The sequence below is a fragment of the Aythya marila genome (assembly GCF_965140915.1).
Source record: "Aythya marila genome assembly, contig: HAP1_HAP1_SCAFFOLD_1124, whole genome shotgun sequence".
Lineage (NCBI taxonomy): Eukaryota > Metazoa > Chordata > Aves > Anseriformes > Anatidae > Aythya > Aythya marila.
Window position 1 is genome coordinate 1 of NW_028136837.1, and position 14,793 is coordinate 14,793.

The following is a 14,793-nucleotide window of genomic DNA, read 5'->3' on the forward strand; positions in this document are numbered from 1 at the left end:
GACCCGGGGGGGGGGGAGGAATAATTTGGGGGGGGGCACAGTGGAGGGGGGACGTTCCCAGCCACCATGGGGGGGGGTCCGGATGTTTGTGTGCCCCCCCCCCCTAAAAAAAGCCGCCGCAGCCGGGCGGTGACGCGCAGGGGGGGGGCGCGGGGGGGGGCAGTGAGTCAGGGCCCCCCCCCCCCCCGCAGACACCGAGCGAGGGCGGTGGAAAAATCCCTGGGGGGGGGCACAGCAAAACAGCACCAAACAGCTCCGGGGGGGGGGTTAATTTTATTTGGGGGGGGTCATTTTTATCTGAGAGGGCTCCTCTTTATTTTGGGGGGGTCAATTTTATTTTGGGGGGGTCAGTTTTATTGGGGGGGGGCACTATTCGGGCTGGGGGGGGGCCTGAAGTAAAATATTAGCACCAAACACGTCTGGGGGGGTTAAATTTTATTTGGGGGGGGTCAGCTTTATCTGGGGGGTCTCCCCTTGATTTTGGGGGGGTCATTTTATTTTGGGGGGGGTCCATTTATTTGGGGGGGGGTGCAAAAATCCCTGGGGGGGGGAGGAGCCTTGCAGCAAAACACCAGCACCAAACACCTTCGGGGGGGTAAATTTTATTTGGGGGGGGGGTCAGCTTTATCTGGGGGGGTCCATATATTTGTGGGGGGGTCAATTTCATTTTGGGGGGGTAATTTTATTGGGGGGGGGCCTAATTGAGCTGGGGAGGCGGCGCAAAGATCCTTAGGGGGCGGCACAGCGAAACACCAGCACCAAACACATTTGGGGGGGGTAAATTTTATTGGGGGGGGGGTCAGCTTTATCTGGGGGGGTCCATATATTTGTGGGGGGGTCACTTTTATTGGGGGGGGGCCCTAATCGAGCTGGGGGGCGGCGCTGGGCTCCTCGGCGTCGAAGTAGCGCTCCTCGGCGTCGCGCGAGACGATGTCCAGGTTGTCCAGCTCGGGGTTCTCATCCACTTGGCTGGGGGGGGCAAAAAGGACACGGGGGGGGGGGTCAGGGAGAATTTAGGGCCCCCCCCGGGAATTTTTGTGCCCCCCCCGGGTGTTTTTTTTGTTTTACCTGTAGTCGAAATCCCCGTCCTGCCCGTCCAGGAAGCGCTGGTGCATGCGGCTGGTGAACTCCTCGCGCAGCAGCGCCCGCTCGGCCGCGTCGGGGACCCAGTGCTCTGCTTCCTCCTCCTCCTCTTCCTCTTTTTTTTTTTGGGGGGGGGGGGACAAAAATCAGTGAGCGACCCCCCCCACACCTCCCTCACCCCCCCCCCTCCCAATTTCCCCCCCCAAAACCCCTCTATCCCCCTCCCACCACCCACCCCTCACCCCTAAAGGATGCCACCACCCATCTTCCCCCCCCCTCAATTTTTTTTTGGGGGGGTCGTGCCCCCCCCCCAAGTGTCCCTGTGCCCCCCCCGTGCCCCCCCCCCCAAATTCTGACCCTCGCTGTCGCCGTCCTGCAGCCGCTGCCGCCGCAGGCGCCGCTGCACCGCCGCCTCCTCCACCGAGCGCAGCAGCAGCGCCGTCAGCCCTGGGGGGGTCCCGGGGGGGGCACCGCCTTGGGGGGGGCCGTGGGGGGGTCCTGAGGTGATGGGGGGGGGGTCTTCGGCCCCCCGGTAGCGCCCGATGTATTGCTCGTAGAGCAGGGGCTCGCGCGCCCGCATCTCCTCCTCGCTGAAGTACTCGCCGGCTAGGAAAGGGTTAAAATTAATTTTTTTGGGGGGTGGGGGGGGGGTAAAAAAATAAAGAAATTGGGGGGGTAAAAAAAAACACCGGGGGGGGGGGCGTAAAAAGAGGACGGGAGAGCCTAAGTTTGAGGGGAAAAGGGGAAAAGAGCCCCTGGAGACCCCAAAAAGAGCCTAAAGAGCCCCCCAGGGCACTGAGGACCCCCCCAGGACCCCCCCAGGGACCCCAAATCCCCCCAAAGACCTCAAAGCCCCCCCCAACGACCCCAAAGCCCCCCCAAAGACCCCAAATGCCCCCCCAAAGTCCCCAAAGCCCCCCCAAACACCCCAAAAAGACCCCTCAGGACCCCCCAGGGACCCTGAAAACCCCCTCAGGACCCCCACAGGGACCCCAAATCCCCCCCAAGGACCCCAAATCCCCCTCAAAGACCCCAAATCCCCCCCCCCAGACCCCAAAGCCCCCCCAAAACCCCCCCCGACCTGCGATGAGCTGCCGTAGGGCTGCGTAGCGCCGGTTGCGGAGCTGGGTGCGGGCTCCCGACCTTCGGGGCCAGGCCCCCCCCAAATCTTCGGGGTTCCGCGGCCACCGGGGCCGATCCCGTAAAGGGGAGACCCTAAAAGATGTGGGGTCGCGCTCGGGGGGCGCTTCGGGGGCTGGGTCTGTCGCGGGGGGGTCCTCGGGGGGCGTTTTGGGGTCGTCTTCTGCCATGGGGGGCTCCTCGGGGGGCGTTTTGGGGTCCCACTCCGTTATAGGGTCGTGATTTGAGGACGCTGGGCCCCATTTCATCTTTTTGGGGCCTTGTTCTTTCACGGGGGGCTCCTTGGGGGACGTTTTGGGGTCCCACGTTGCCATAGGGTCGTGATTCGAGGTCTTGGGGTCCTGCTGCGGCGCTCCGGGGTCCCAATTTGGGGTTGGGGCGTCCTGCTCTGACGTTGTGGGGGCTTCTTTTGGGGTCGTGGGGTGCGGCTGCGGTGTGGGGTGCATGGCAGGACCTGGGGGTGAGGGGACAGAGGGGGGGACGTGAGGGAAATGGGACCCCAAAAGGATCCATGGGGGACCCCAAAAGGACCCCTGGGGGACCCCAAAGCCCTCAGGGACCCCAAAAGGACCCACGGGGACCCCAAAGAACTCCTGGGGGACCCCAAAAGGACCCTTGGGGACCCCAAAGCCTTCAGGGACCCTAAAAAGATCCATGGGGGAACCCCAAAGAACTCCTGGGGGACCCCAAAAGGACCCACGGGGGACCCCAAAGAACTCCTGGGGGACCCCAAAGCCTTCAGGGATCTCCAAAAGATCCATGGGGGACCCCAAAAAGATCCAAGGACGGACCCCAAAGCCCTCAGGGACCCCAAAGGGACCCGTATGGGACCCGAAAGGGACGCATAGGGGACCCCAAAACCTTCAGGGACCCCAAAACGATCCATGGGGGCCCCAAAAAGATCCATGGGGACCCCAAATCCCTCAGAGACCCCAAAGGGACCCTTAGGGGGACCCCAAAAGGACCCAGGGGGAATCCCCAAAGCCCTCAGGGACCCCAAAAACACCCATGGGAACCCCAAAAAGACCCATGGGGACCCCAAAACCCTCAGGGACCCCAAAAGGACCAAGGGGGGACCCCAAAATCCCCGGGGACCCCCCCAGGGAGCAGGAGGGGGGCCCCAAAGTTCCCCGGAACCCAGTGCGACGCCGCGGGGGCCCGGGGGGACACAAATCACCAACGGACCCCAGCACCGGGGGCCGCCGCAGGGCCTCAGGGGGACACAAATTAGCGACGGACCCCGGTACCGGGGGCTTCGCAAGGCCTCGGGGGGCGGGGGGGCACCGGGGGGGCCCCAAATCTCCGCTCCCGGACCCCGCCCGGACCCTCAACCCTCCCCCAAATCCCGGTGCGGAGCCGCCCGGCCCCGTTTGAGTGCGACACCGCCTCGCGCCTCACCCGCCGCCAACGCCATCCCGCCGCCCTGAGGCACTTCCGGGGTCCGGGGGAGGCGGCGCGCACGGCCCCGAACTTTGGGTTCCGCAGCATTTTGGTTCCGCCCCCCCCCCCCCCCCCCGGCGGGGTCAAAGGTCACCGATGCCAAAAAAACGCACCCCGTTTTTACCAAATCCACCCCAAACGAGGCAGGGGCCCCAGAGAAAGCACAGCAGGGCCAACAAATGCCTTTTTTTTTACCCAATTTTCCTAATTTTCCCCCCATTTTTCCCTATTTTCCCCTCATTTCTTCCCATTTCCCTCATTTTTCCTTTATCTTTACCTCATGTTTCCCTGTTTTCCTATTTTTTCCTTTGTTTCTCTCGTTTTTCCTCCTGTATTTTCTTATTTTCCTCATTTTTCCCTCATGTTTCCCTCATTTTTTGCTTCATGTTTACCTCATTTTCCCTCTTTTCTCCTAATTTTTTCCTCTTTTCCTCATTTTTCCCTCACATTTCCCTCATTTTCCCTTCCTTTTTTCCTCCTTTCCTCACTTTGCCCTCCCATTTCCCTCATTTTTCCCTCCTATTTTTCCTATTTTCACCAAATCCCCCCCAAAACGAGGCAGGGCCCGTGAGGAAGCGAGGCAGGGCCAGCAACCGCTCACTTTTCACTTTTTTTTCCTCATTTTTATTGGTATTTTTTCGTGTTTTTTTCTCCTTCCTCACCTGAAACGCCAAGGGGAGGGCGGGCACACAGTAAAAAGTTACCGAAATAGCTAAAAAAAAAAACAAAAACAAACAAAAAAAAGGAAAAAATGGGGGAGAAAAAGCATAATCACCATCAGATGGGGACAGACGGACGGGGGGGGGACAGACGGACACGGGGCTGGGCCCCCCCCCCACGGCTGGGGGCTCCCCAAGGACCCCAAAACGAGCCCAACAAGGCCCCAGCCCAGGGGTTGAAACGGGCCCAAAACAGGGAGGAAAACAGTCCAAAATTAGGAAAAAAACTCTCCAAAATGTGTTTTTTTTTTCTTTTTGTTTCTTTTTTTTTTTTTAAGATCCCAGTCTGTTTGAGGTTAAAAATATCGTTTTTTGTTTTCTTTTGTTTTTTTTTTTTTAAACAGATGGAGAAAAACGCAACGTTCACGAGAGGGGCGGGGCGCATGCCTCTTGTTGCGGAGCTGCTGGAAACGCCGGAAAAAGGCGGAAATCGCCCCAAAAAGGGACTCTCGGTGGTTGTCCGGGGGGGTCACTGGGCGCTGGCTCCCCCCTGCGAGCTGCCGGCGTAGCTGCCGTAGTCGTAGCTGCCGTAGTAGGGGGGCCAGGGGCTCTGGTGCTGGTAGTACTGGCTCCACTGCTGGGCATACTGGGGGAAAAAACAGGGAAAACGGTTAAAATTAAATAAACGACAAAAAAAAGAGAGCCGTGAGGGAGGGAGAGACTGGTTGGGAAGAGGAAACTGGAGGTTTTAGCCCCGAATTCTGTCCCCAGGTGATGGGAAAGTTTCTTTTCCACCGCCCCGCACATATAGAAAATGAGGGGTTTTGGGTCTCACTGGGAGAAAAAGGAGGGATTTCGACCCAAAATTCTGGCTCTGGTTATGGGGAAGTAAACAGAATCTTGTCCTTTAGAAAAATGAGGGTTTTCACCCCAAAATCTCAGCTCCATTCTCCAGAAAACAGGGATTTTCACCCCAAAAAAACCCATCCCCTAGAAAATGAGGGATTTCAACCCAAAACCCCACTACCCGAGAGAAGTTAGGGGCGGGAGGGGGGGCAGGGGAGGGATTTCAAACCCAAATATACCCCATTCTCCACAAAAAAAAAAGCAAAAAAACAAACAAACCCCAAAACCAAAAAAAAAAACAAACCAAGACAAACCCCAACCCCCCCTCAAAAAACAAACCAAGACAAACCCCAAAACACAAAAAACCCAAAACCTCAAAAAAACACAAAACAAATCCCCAAAACACCCCAAACCAAACCCCAACAAACCCAAAAAAACCCAAACCAAGACAAACCTCAAACCCCCAAAAAAACACCTCAAAAAAAAACAAACCAAGACAAACCCCAAAAAACCCAAATCTCAAAAAAAACCAAACCAAATCCCCAAAACACCCAAATTAAACCCCAAAACCAAAAGACCCCAAAACATGACAAACCCCAAAACCCCCCCCAACCCCTTCCCCATTTACACCCCGCCATAAAACCCCCCATTTTCCCCCCCAGAAAGCGCTAAAAAGTGCCATTTTCACCCCCAAAAAGTGCCATTTTCGCCCCAAAAAGTGCTTTTTTTTCCCAAAAAGGGCTTTTTTCTCCCCAAAATCCCTCACCTGTTGGTACTGGCCGTAGTTCTGGCCGTAGCCCTGCCCCGTGGCGGGCGGGGGGGGGGCCTGGGGGTAGCTTTGGCTGTAGCCGCTGTAGCTGCCGTAGCTGTAGCCGGGGGGGTAACTCTGCGTGTACCCCCCCTGGCCATAGGGCTGGCTGTACCCGGGCTGGGGGGGGGGGATAACAAAATGGGGGGGGGCACGGGGGGCACCTTAGGGTGCTCCCCGTCCCCCCCGGGGGGGGTCCCAGGGGTTTAGGGTGAGGTTTTTGGGGTTTGGGGGGGGGATTTTGTACCTGCTGTCCTTGGCTGTAGGTGGCGGGGGGGTTGTTGGCGGGGGGGGTGCCCCCGCTGCTGGTTTTGTAGCTGCCCCCCCCCGGGGTTGGAGTCGGTGTCGGTGTTGCCCCCCCCGTGGCCCCCCCCGGGGGGTTTCGGGCTGGGCTGAAGCTGCTTTGGGGCTGGGGGCTGCGGCCGTAGGCGCCGCGGGGTGGGGGGGGTGGGGGGGCGGTGGGGGGGGCGGCGGGGGGGGGGCCGTCGCGGGGGGGGTTGCTCCAGCGGTTGGGGGCGTAGGAGCCGCGGTTGAAGGCTGGGAATTAAAAAGGGGGGGGGTAATTAAGGTGTGTGGGGGGTAATTAAGGTGTGGGGGGGGCACGGGGCGGTTCCGATTGCTGAGGTTTGAGGTTTAAGCCCCAAAATTGCCCCCCCCCGGGATATGCAGGAAGGGTTTTGGGGTCTTAGGGTCCTGGAGAACCTCAAGACCCCCCCCCAAAACCCCAAAGCCCCCCCCAGAGCTCCCTGTGGGAGTGGTGAAGACTCAAAGCCCCCCCCAAGACCCCAGAGCCCCCCCAAAACCCCAATAACCCTCCCCAAAACCCCAATAAGACCCCCCAAGATCCAAATAACCCCCCCCAAGACCATAATAACCCCCCCCAGACCCCAAGAACCCTCCCCAAAACCCCAATAACCTGCCCAAAAACCCAATAACCCCCACCAGACCTCAATAACCCCCCCCCCAAAATCCCAATAACCCCCAAAACCCCAAAAATCCCTCCAAAATCCCAATAACCCCCCCCAAAATCCCAATAACCCCCCCCAAGACCCCAATAACCCCCCCCAAGACCCCAATAACCCCCCCAAAATCCCAATAACCCCCCCGGGACATGCAGAAGGACCTCGGTGGGGACCCCAAGGGAAAGCGAGGAAGCCCCCCCACCCCAAAAAATTTAATCCCCCCCCCACAGGACACTCAGGAGGGATTTGGGGGGGGTCCTCAAACCCCAAAACCCCTCTGAGAGCCCCGGGACCACCGAGAGGTGCCCCCCCCCCCGGTGCTAAAAACACACAAAAAGGTTTTTTTTTTTTTTTTTTGGGGTGGGGGCTTAGAGGGGGGGTCCTTACCTCCACCTCCTCCTCCGCCCCCTCCTCGGAAGCCCCCCCCGCCTCCTCCCCGGCCTTGGAAGCCCCCCCGGGTCCCCCCGGCCGAGGGGGGGGGCGCGGCAGCACCCCCCCGGCCCTCGAAACGGGGCTGGAAGCCGCCGCCGCGGCCCCGAAAAGCCGGGGGGGGGCGGCCGTCGAAGCGTTTTTCGGGGGGGGGCCCCGCTTTGCGCCCCTCCTCGTTGTACTGCCGCACCAGCTCGGCCGCCTCCTCGCGCTGCAGCTCCACGAAGAGCACGGCATCCAGGAAATCGCCCGCCTCGGGCAGCGTGAAATTAGCTGGGGGGGGGGGGAAATTAAAATTATTAAGTTATTTTGGGGTTATTTCCCAAATTTGGGGAGTTTCGTATGCCCCCTCCAGCAAGAAGGGGTGTGGGGGGGGAGGGGTTTTCAGAGGGAGGTTGGAAGAAAGGGAGGGAGGCGGCTGGGGAAGGGATCACTGGGGGGGGGTTTCCCCCAAAAAATTAGAACCGAGTTCTAATTTTGGGGAGAAGAGGGTTTTTTCCCCAAAAAATTAAAACAGAAATGGGAAAAAGTGACAGTTTGGGGTCTTGAAGTGCTTTTTTCCCCCCAAAAAAATAAAATAGAAAGGGGAAAAGTGGCAGTTTGAGGGCTCACATTGTTTTTTTTTCCCCAAATTAAAACAGAGCGGGGACAAGTTGGGCTTTTTTTCCCAAAAAAATTAAAACAGAAATGGGAAAAAGTGACAGGCTGGGAGCTTGCAGTATTGTTTTCCCCAAAAAAATAAAATAGTAAGGGGAAAAGGGGCACTTTGGGGGCTCACTGAGGGTTTTTTCCCCCAAAATTAAAACAGAGCGGGAACAAGTTGGGCTTTTTCCCCCCAAAATTCAAATAGAAATGGGAAAAAGTGACAGTTTGGGGACTTGCAGTGCTTTTCCCCCCCTAAAAAAATAAAATAGAAAGGGGAAAAATGACAGTTTAGGGACTTGCAGTGGTTTTTCCCCCCAAAAAAATCCAACAGGGGGTTACAAATCACGATTTCGCAGCTCCGAGGGCGATTTCAACCCTAAAAATGACGTTTTTTGGGGGAAAAAAGGGCACCTTTCATCTCGAGCACGGCGTGGTCGGGGACGTCCTTGCCCTCCTCGTCCGTCCTCTTGATGGTGCGGTCGCGCAGGTCCTCGTCCGTGGGGCAGATGACGATGGCCTTGCGCTGGAAGCCCTCGAAGGGACGCATTTTTCGCCGCTGGGCCGAGCCGTAAACGTTGGTCTGGGGGGGCGAGGGGGGGGGAAAGGGCGTTATTTGGGAGCTGGGGGGGGGGTTTGGGGGTTGGGAGGGGGATTTGGGGCTCGGGAGGGGGGTTTTGGGGGATTGCGGGGGTTGTTTGGGACTCAGGAGGGTTTTGGGGGGATTTGGGAGGGTTGTATGGGAGTCAGGAGGGTTTTTTGGGGGGACTTGGGGGGTTATTTGGGGCTCAGGAGGGTTTTTTTGGGGATTGGGGAGGGTTGTTTAGGACTTGGGAGGATTTTTGGGGGGATTCAGGGGGGTCTATATGGGAGTCAGGAGGGTTTTTTGGGGGACTTGGGGGGTTATTTGGGATTTTGGGGGGTATTTGGGACTCAGGAGGGGATTTTTGGGGGATTGGGGAGGGTTGCTTGGGACTCAGGAGGGTTTTGGGGGGATTTGGGGGGGTTATATGGGAGTCAGGAGGGTTATTTGTGGTTTGAGGGGGGGCTTGAGAAGATTATTTGGGACTTGGAAGAGCTTTTTGGGTGTCAGGAGGGTTTTGGGGGGGAGTTGGGGGGTTATTTGGGACTCGGGAGGGGCTTTTTGGGGATTGGGAAGAGCCGTTTGGGAAAAAAAACCCTCAAGCAGCTCATCGGGGAGCTCAAAAACCGAGCAGGGAAAGGATTTGGGGTCGTGACACCCCCGGGGGGGGGGGTCCTGGTGGCCTTGTGCCCCCCGGGGGGGGGTCCCGGTGGTTGTGTGTCCCCCCCCCAAACCTGGTCGAGGATGTAGTTGCGCCTCTTGCGGGCGGCGATCTGGATGAGGCGGTTGAGGCACTGCGTGGCCTGCTGGATCAGCACGTCCCAGCGCCCCGCGTAGTTGCGCTGCCGCCGCAGCCCCATCACCTGGAAATAGAGATGCTCAGGGCGTGCCATATCACGATAGGGGAGCTGGTATCGCGATACGGGAGCTGGTATCGCGATAGGGGAGCCGGTATCGTGACAGGGGAGCCGGTATCGCAAGGAGGGAGCCATGGTGTCGCGACAGGGGAGCTGGCGTCGCGATAAGGTACCCAGTGTTGTGATGAAGGACCCATGGTGTCGCGACAAGGACCCTGGTGTCGCGACAAGGGATCTGGTGTCGCGATGAGGGCATTGCGGTGTAGTGATGAGGGACCCAGCATTGCGACAAGGGATCTGTGGTATCATGACAAGGACCCCAGCATCATGACAAGGGACCCGGTATCACGACGAGGGACCTGGCATCGGGACAAGGGAGCCGGTGTTGTGATGAAAGACCCGTGGTGTCGCGACAAGGACCCCGGTGTCGCGATGAGGGCATCACGGTGTCGTGATGAGGGACCCAGCATCACGACAAAGGACCCTGGTATCGTGATGAGGGATCCTGGTGTCGCGACAAGCAGGGACTGCATTGCGTCACGATGAGCAGGGACCGTGTGGTATGTCGCAATGAAGGATCCATGGTGTTGTGATGAGCAAGGACTGTATCATGTCACGACAAGGGACCCACAGTATCGTGATAAACAGGAACCATATCATGTCATGATGAGGGACCCACTGTGTCACAACAAGTAGGGACTGTATTGCATCATGATGAGGGACCACGTGACATGTCGCGACAAGGACCCATGGTGTTGTGACCAAGGACCCCCAGCATGTTGCGATCAGGGACCCTGGTATGTCATGACAAGGAATCACATGCCATGTCGCGACCGGGGACCCCAGCGAGCATCACGACCAGATAACCTGGTATGTCGTGACCAGGGACTGTGTGGCATGTCGCGACCAGGGACCCCAGTGTGTCATGACAAGGGACCGTGTCACATCACGGGACCCATGGTGACATTATAAGCAGAGACCCGTGGCATGTCGCGACCAGGGACCCCAGTGCTATCGCGACCAAGGACCCCAGCATGTCGCGACAAAGGACCCACAGCAGCAGTGCGACGAGGGACAACATGGCACGTCGCAACCAGGAACCCCAGCAGCATCACGACGAGGACCCGTGGCGTCGCAACAAAGACCCTGGCGTCGCATCGAAGACCCTGCTGTCGCGACGAGGACCCCGCTGTCGCGACGAGCCGCCCCCTTACCCTCATCTTGTCCATGATGGCGTTGGTGCCCAGGATGTTGTACTTCTTGGAGGGGTTGGCGGCCGCGTGCTTGACGGCCCACGTCGTCTTGCCGGCGGCGGGCAGCCCGACCATCATCAGGATCTACCGGAAGCCAACGGGGAGCCCGTCAAGACTGGAAGAGCCCTTCCACAAAACCGAAGAGTTTTCCCCCAAAACCGGGAGCCCACGCACCTCGCACTCGGCTTTGCTTTTAGGCCCCAAGGTGCCGCGGACGCGCTCGGCCACGGGGAGGTGTTGGATGAAGGTGAAGCCGGGGGGGACGGCGAAGTAGGTGGCGTCGCGTTGGCCAAAGTTGAACTCGATGGCGCAGTTCTTCACCAGGACGTGGGGGAAGAGGGCGCGGCCGCCCAGCGCCTCCTTCCGCACGCGGTACGCCACCCCCAGCCACTTGCCGTTCTTCATGAAGGACATCTCCACCTCCTCCCCGCACTCAAAATCCTGCCCAAAACGGGGAGAAAACGCCGGGTGAAGCCCACCCCCCCCCCCCACCCCGGGAGGAGATTTTGGGGTCAGGAACCCCCCCCCCCCTAACGTGGCGGAGCAGGGAACTCACCACGAGGCAGGCGATGACGTCGTTTTCGGCGAAGGTTTCCCCGTAATTCTCGAATTTGCAGTTGGTCGATTTTTTGCCGGTGCCGCCGTAGCCGTAGGAGAAAGGTTCCTCACCTGGCCGGGCGCGGAGAAACCAAGGTGAGCAGAAAAAAAAGCAGCAAAAAAAGGTTTTCTGCCCCAAAAATAGTCTTTCTGCCACAAAAAATAGCCTTTCTGGCCCAAAAAAGAGCCTTTCTGGCCCAAAAAAAGCCTTTCTGGCCCAAAAAGTAGCCTTTCTGGCCCCCCAAAAAAGTCCTTCTGCTCCAAAAAAAGCCTTTCTGCCCCAAAAAAAAGCTTTTCTGCCTGAAAAAAAGCCTTTCTGCCCCAAAAAAAGCTTTTCTACCCCAGAAAAAGCCTTTCTGCCCCCAAAAAAAGCCTTTCTGCGCCCCAAAAAAGCCTTCGTGCCCCCCAAAAACAACCTTTGTGCCCCAAAAGAAGCCTTTCCGCCCCAAAAAACCATCACTTTCAGCACCTCTTACCCAGCTGGGTGCTGCAGGAGTCCAGCGACCACCCCACCCGCACCACGTGGGGGTCGGGCTCGGTGGCCGGGAGGTGCTTGACGGAGATTTCCTCGTTAACCTGAAAAGGGAGCCAAATTAGGAGTTTTTTGGGGTTGTTTTGGGGCTGTTTTGGGGCCGTCGTGACTCGTCGGGGGGGGCTCACCTTCATCTCGTAGCAGACCCGGCCCTGCCGCGCGCCGTAGGTGGCGCGGGCGCCCGACCAGAGGTAGGCGAAGCCCTCGATGGTGAGGGGGTAGCCGCTGTAACGGTCCCGGGCCACTTTGAAGTGCAGGTCGCAGTTATCTTGGGGTGAAAAAAGCCGATTTCGGCCAATTTACGTCACCGCGGGGAGGAGAAACGACCCCACGGGGGTCACCCCGCTCATTTTGGGGGCACTCACAAGTGTCGACGGCCACCAGCGTGTCGTCAAAATCCTCCTCCTCATCCTCCGCCGGCGGCTGCGGCGAGCGGCCCCTGAGGGGGAGGCAGCGCTCAGCACCCCCCCCAAAATTTAAATTTTTGGGTCTCAAACCCTTTTTTTTTTGAGGTTCTCACCTCTTCTCCTCGCGGTGCTCGTAGTAACCCCGACCCCGTTGCTCCTCGTAGGGTCGCTTACGGGGTTGCTGCTGCTGCGTTCGGGGCTGCGAGGGGTCGGGGGCGCCGTAGCCGCCGGGGGGAGCGCCGAAAGCAGGGCCGGGGGTCCCAAAACCGGCCGGGGGGGGCGGGGGGGGGGGGCGCGCTGTAGGCTGGGGGGGCGTAACCGCTGGGGGGGGGCGCGCTGTAAGTCGGGGGGGGGTTGTAGCCGGCCGGAGGGGGGTTGTAGCCCGGAGCCGGGGGGTTGTAGCCGGTCGGGGGGGCGCCGTAAGCCGGGGGGGCGGCGTAAGCCGTCGGGGGGGGGGGCGGCGGCGGGCCGTAAGAGGCGGGGGGGGCGTTGTAGGTGGGAGGGGGGGGGGGCAGGCTGTAATTGGGGGCCGGGGGGTTGTAGCCGGGGGGGGGCACGTTGTAAGGGGGAGCGGGGTCTTCGGGTTTGGCGTCCGGCTTCAGCTCTGCGGGAGAAATTAGAGGGGGGGGGGAGTTGGGATGGAGGGGAAGGAACCCCCCCCGGACCCCCCCCCGGTAAAAAAAAAGCAGCCGGGGGGGTACTGGGAGGAAAAAGGGTCCCTACCTGGGTGCAGGGTGGGGTGTTCGTGGTCCAAGGGCCGCCTGTCGTAGCCCGTTTCGTTGTCGGGTTTGGGGGCGCCGTGCTCGTAGGGCTGGTAGCCCTGCGGCTCGCTGGGGGGGCCGTTGTTGTCGATGCCGTCTGGCGTTTGGGGGAGAAAAGAGGGAAATCGGGGAAATCGAATCGAGGGTTAGTGGGTTTGTTCGGTGGGTGGATGGGGCGGAAAGGGGGACGGGGGATGGGGCAGCCCGGGGTCCTGCAAATTAACGGGGGCGCGGCTGGGGGCTACCGGGGGTGGGCTGGGGGCTACTGGGACAGGCTTGGGGCTACTGGGATAGGCTGGGGGCTACTGGGGGCTACCGGGGACAGGCCAGGGGCTACCAGGGATAAGCCAGGGGTTATCGGGGGCTACTGGGGACAGGCTGGGGGCTACCGGGGGTTACTGGGGACAGGCTGGGGGCTACTGGGGATGGGCTGGGGGCTACCGGGGGCTACTGGGGACAGGCCAGGGGCTACCAGGGATAAGCCAAGGGTTACTGGGGGCTACTGGGGACAGGCCGGGGGCTACTGGGACAGGCTGGGAGCTACCAGCAAAGGCCCGGGGGCTACTGGGGGCTACCGGGGACAGGCTGGGGGCTACCGGGGGCTACCGAAGACAGGCAGGGGACTACCCGCGAAGGCCCTGGGGCTACAGGCTACGGGCCGGGGGCTACCGTTGACAGAGCAGGGACTAGCGGGCAACGGCTGGGGGCTACCGGGCAACGGCCGGGGGCTACCGGGGATAATGGGGGCTACCGGTGAAGACCCGGGGGGCTACTACGCCACGGAGAGGGGGCTACCGAGGACGTCCAGGGACTACCGAGGCAGGCCCGGGGGCTACAGGCCAGGGGCTACCGGGGACAGGCCGGGGGCTACCGGGGATAGGCCGGGGGCTACCGGGGGCTACCGGTGAAGGCCCGGGGGGCTACTACGCCACGGAGAGGGGGCTACCGAGTAACCAGGGGCTACCGAGGCAGGCCCGGGGGCTCCCGGGGGGTCCCGGTGCGGGCCCTTACAGTGTCCGTCAGGGGCCTGGTCCCCGCCGGGCCCCCTCCGGGCCTCCTCCGCCTCCAGGGCCGCCTGCAGCCGCTCCGCCAGCTCGGCTTTGAGGCCGCGGGTGTCGAGGCCGCGCCTCCCCAGCTCCTCCTTCAGCTCGTTGACCCGCAGCCGCCTCACGTCCATGGCGCCGCCGCCGCTTCAGCGCCGCCGCCGCCCGGCCATGGAGGCGCCGCGGCTGGGACGGCTCAAAATGGCCGCCACCGCCCTCCTCCCCTCCCCGGCCCGCGCCGCCCTGTAAGGCGCGCGGCTATTGGCCCGCCGCCGGCCCGCCGCTTGTAACGCGCCGCTCCATTGGTTGTTAAGGGGGAGGAGGGAGGGGCCGGCTCGCTCGCCGAGATCCCGCTCAGCGCCGCTTTGCAAAGAGGGCGCTGATTGGGTGGGAGAGGGAGAGGTGCTGTAATGAGGGTGCTCATTGGGCAGCGGGGGAGGTTTTCTCCGCCCCCCGCCGCGCGGAGGTCGGCCCCCCCGGAGGCGTGGTGACGAGCGGGGATTGACACCACGAGGGGGCGGGCGCAAGCAGCCTCTCGGCCAATAGCAGCGAGAGCGGCGCCGCGCCCCGCCTGCGTTTCTATTGGGTGCTTTCCCCGCCTGTCAGCTCGGGGGCGGGCCCGCTGGGGAAACGCGCACTTTCCATTGGCTGGTCTCTCACGGAGGGCGGGGCGTAAGGAGCGCGCCTCTGATTGGCGGGCCCGGGGCCGCTGTTGCCGCCGCCCATTGGCGGAGCCGCGGGCGCTCGGGGC

The 14,793-nt window shown here is 60.7% G+C and overlaps 2 protein-coding genes across 2 annotated transcripts; both read right to left on the bottom strand.

Moving 5' to 3' along the window:
- Window positions 1-759: 759 nt before the first annotated feature.
- Window positions 760-3,655, bottom strand: CCDC97 (coiled-coil domain containing 97). Its single transcript, XM_082785797.1, has 5 exons — window positions 3,622-3,655; window positions 2,165-2,677; window positions 1,441-1,689; window positions 1,069-1,198; window positions 760-969 (listed from the first exon to the last, which is right to left on the bottom strand). The coding sequence occupies exons 1-5, from the start codon at window positions 3,635-3,637 to the stop codon at window positions 861-863; spliced, it is 1,017 nt and encodes a 338-aa protein (XP_082641923.1). The 5' UTR covers window positions 3,638-3,655; the 3' UTR covers window positions 760-860.
- A 621-nt stretch (window positions 3,656-4,276) lies between these two features.
- On the bottom strand, window positions 4,277-14,260 carry LOC309891431 (heterogeneous nuclear ribonucleoprotein U-like protein 1). Its single transcript, XM_082785798.1, is given in 16 exon segments — window positions 4,277-4,968; window positions 5,935-6,096; window positions 6,224-6,513; window positions 7,326-7,640; window positions 8,424-8,592; window positions 9,327-9,455; window positions 10,664-10,786; window positions 10,877-11,143; window positions 11,259-11,371; window positions 11,776-11,875; window positions 11,960-12,099; window positions 12,197-12,270; window positions 12,352-12,503; window positions 12,505-12,842; window positions 12,962-13,096; window positions 14,011-14,260. Coding segments are annotated over 16 exon segments (2,790 nt in total). The 5' UTR covers window positions 14,177-14,260; the 3' UTR covers window positions 4,277-4,851.
- Between the last annotated feature and the right edge of the window lie 533 nt (window positions 14,261-14,793).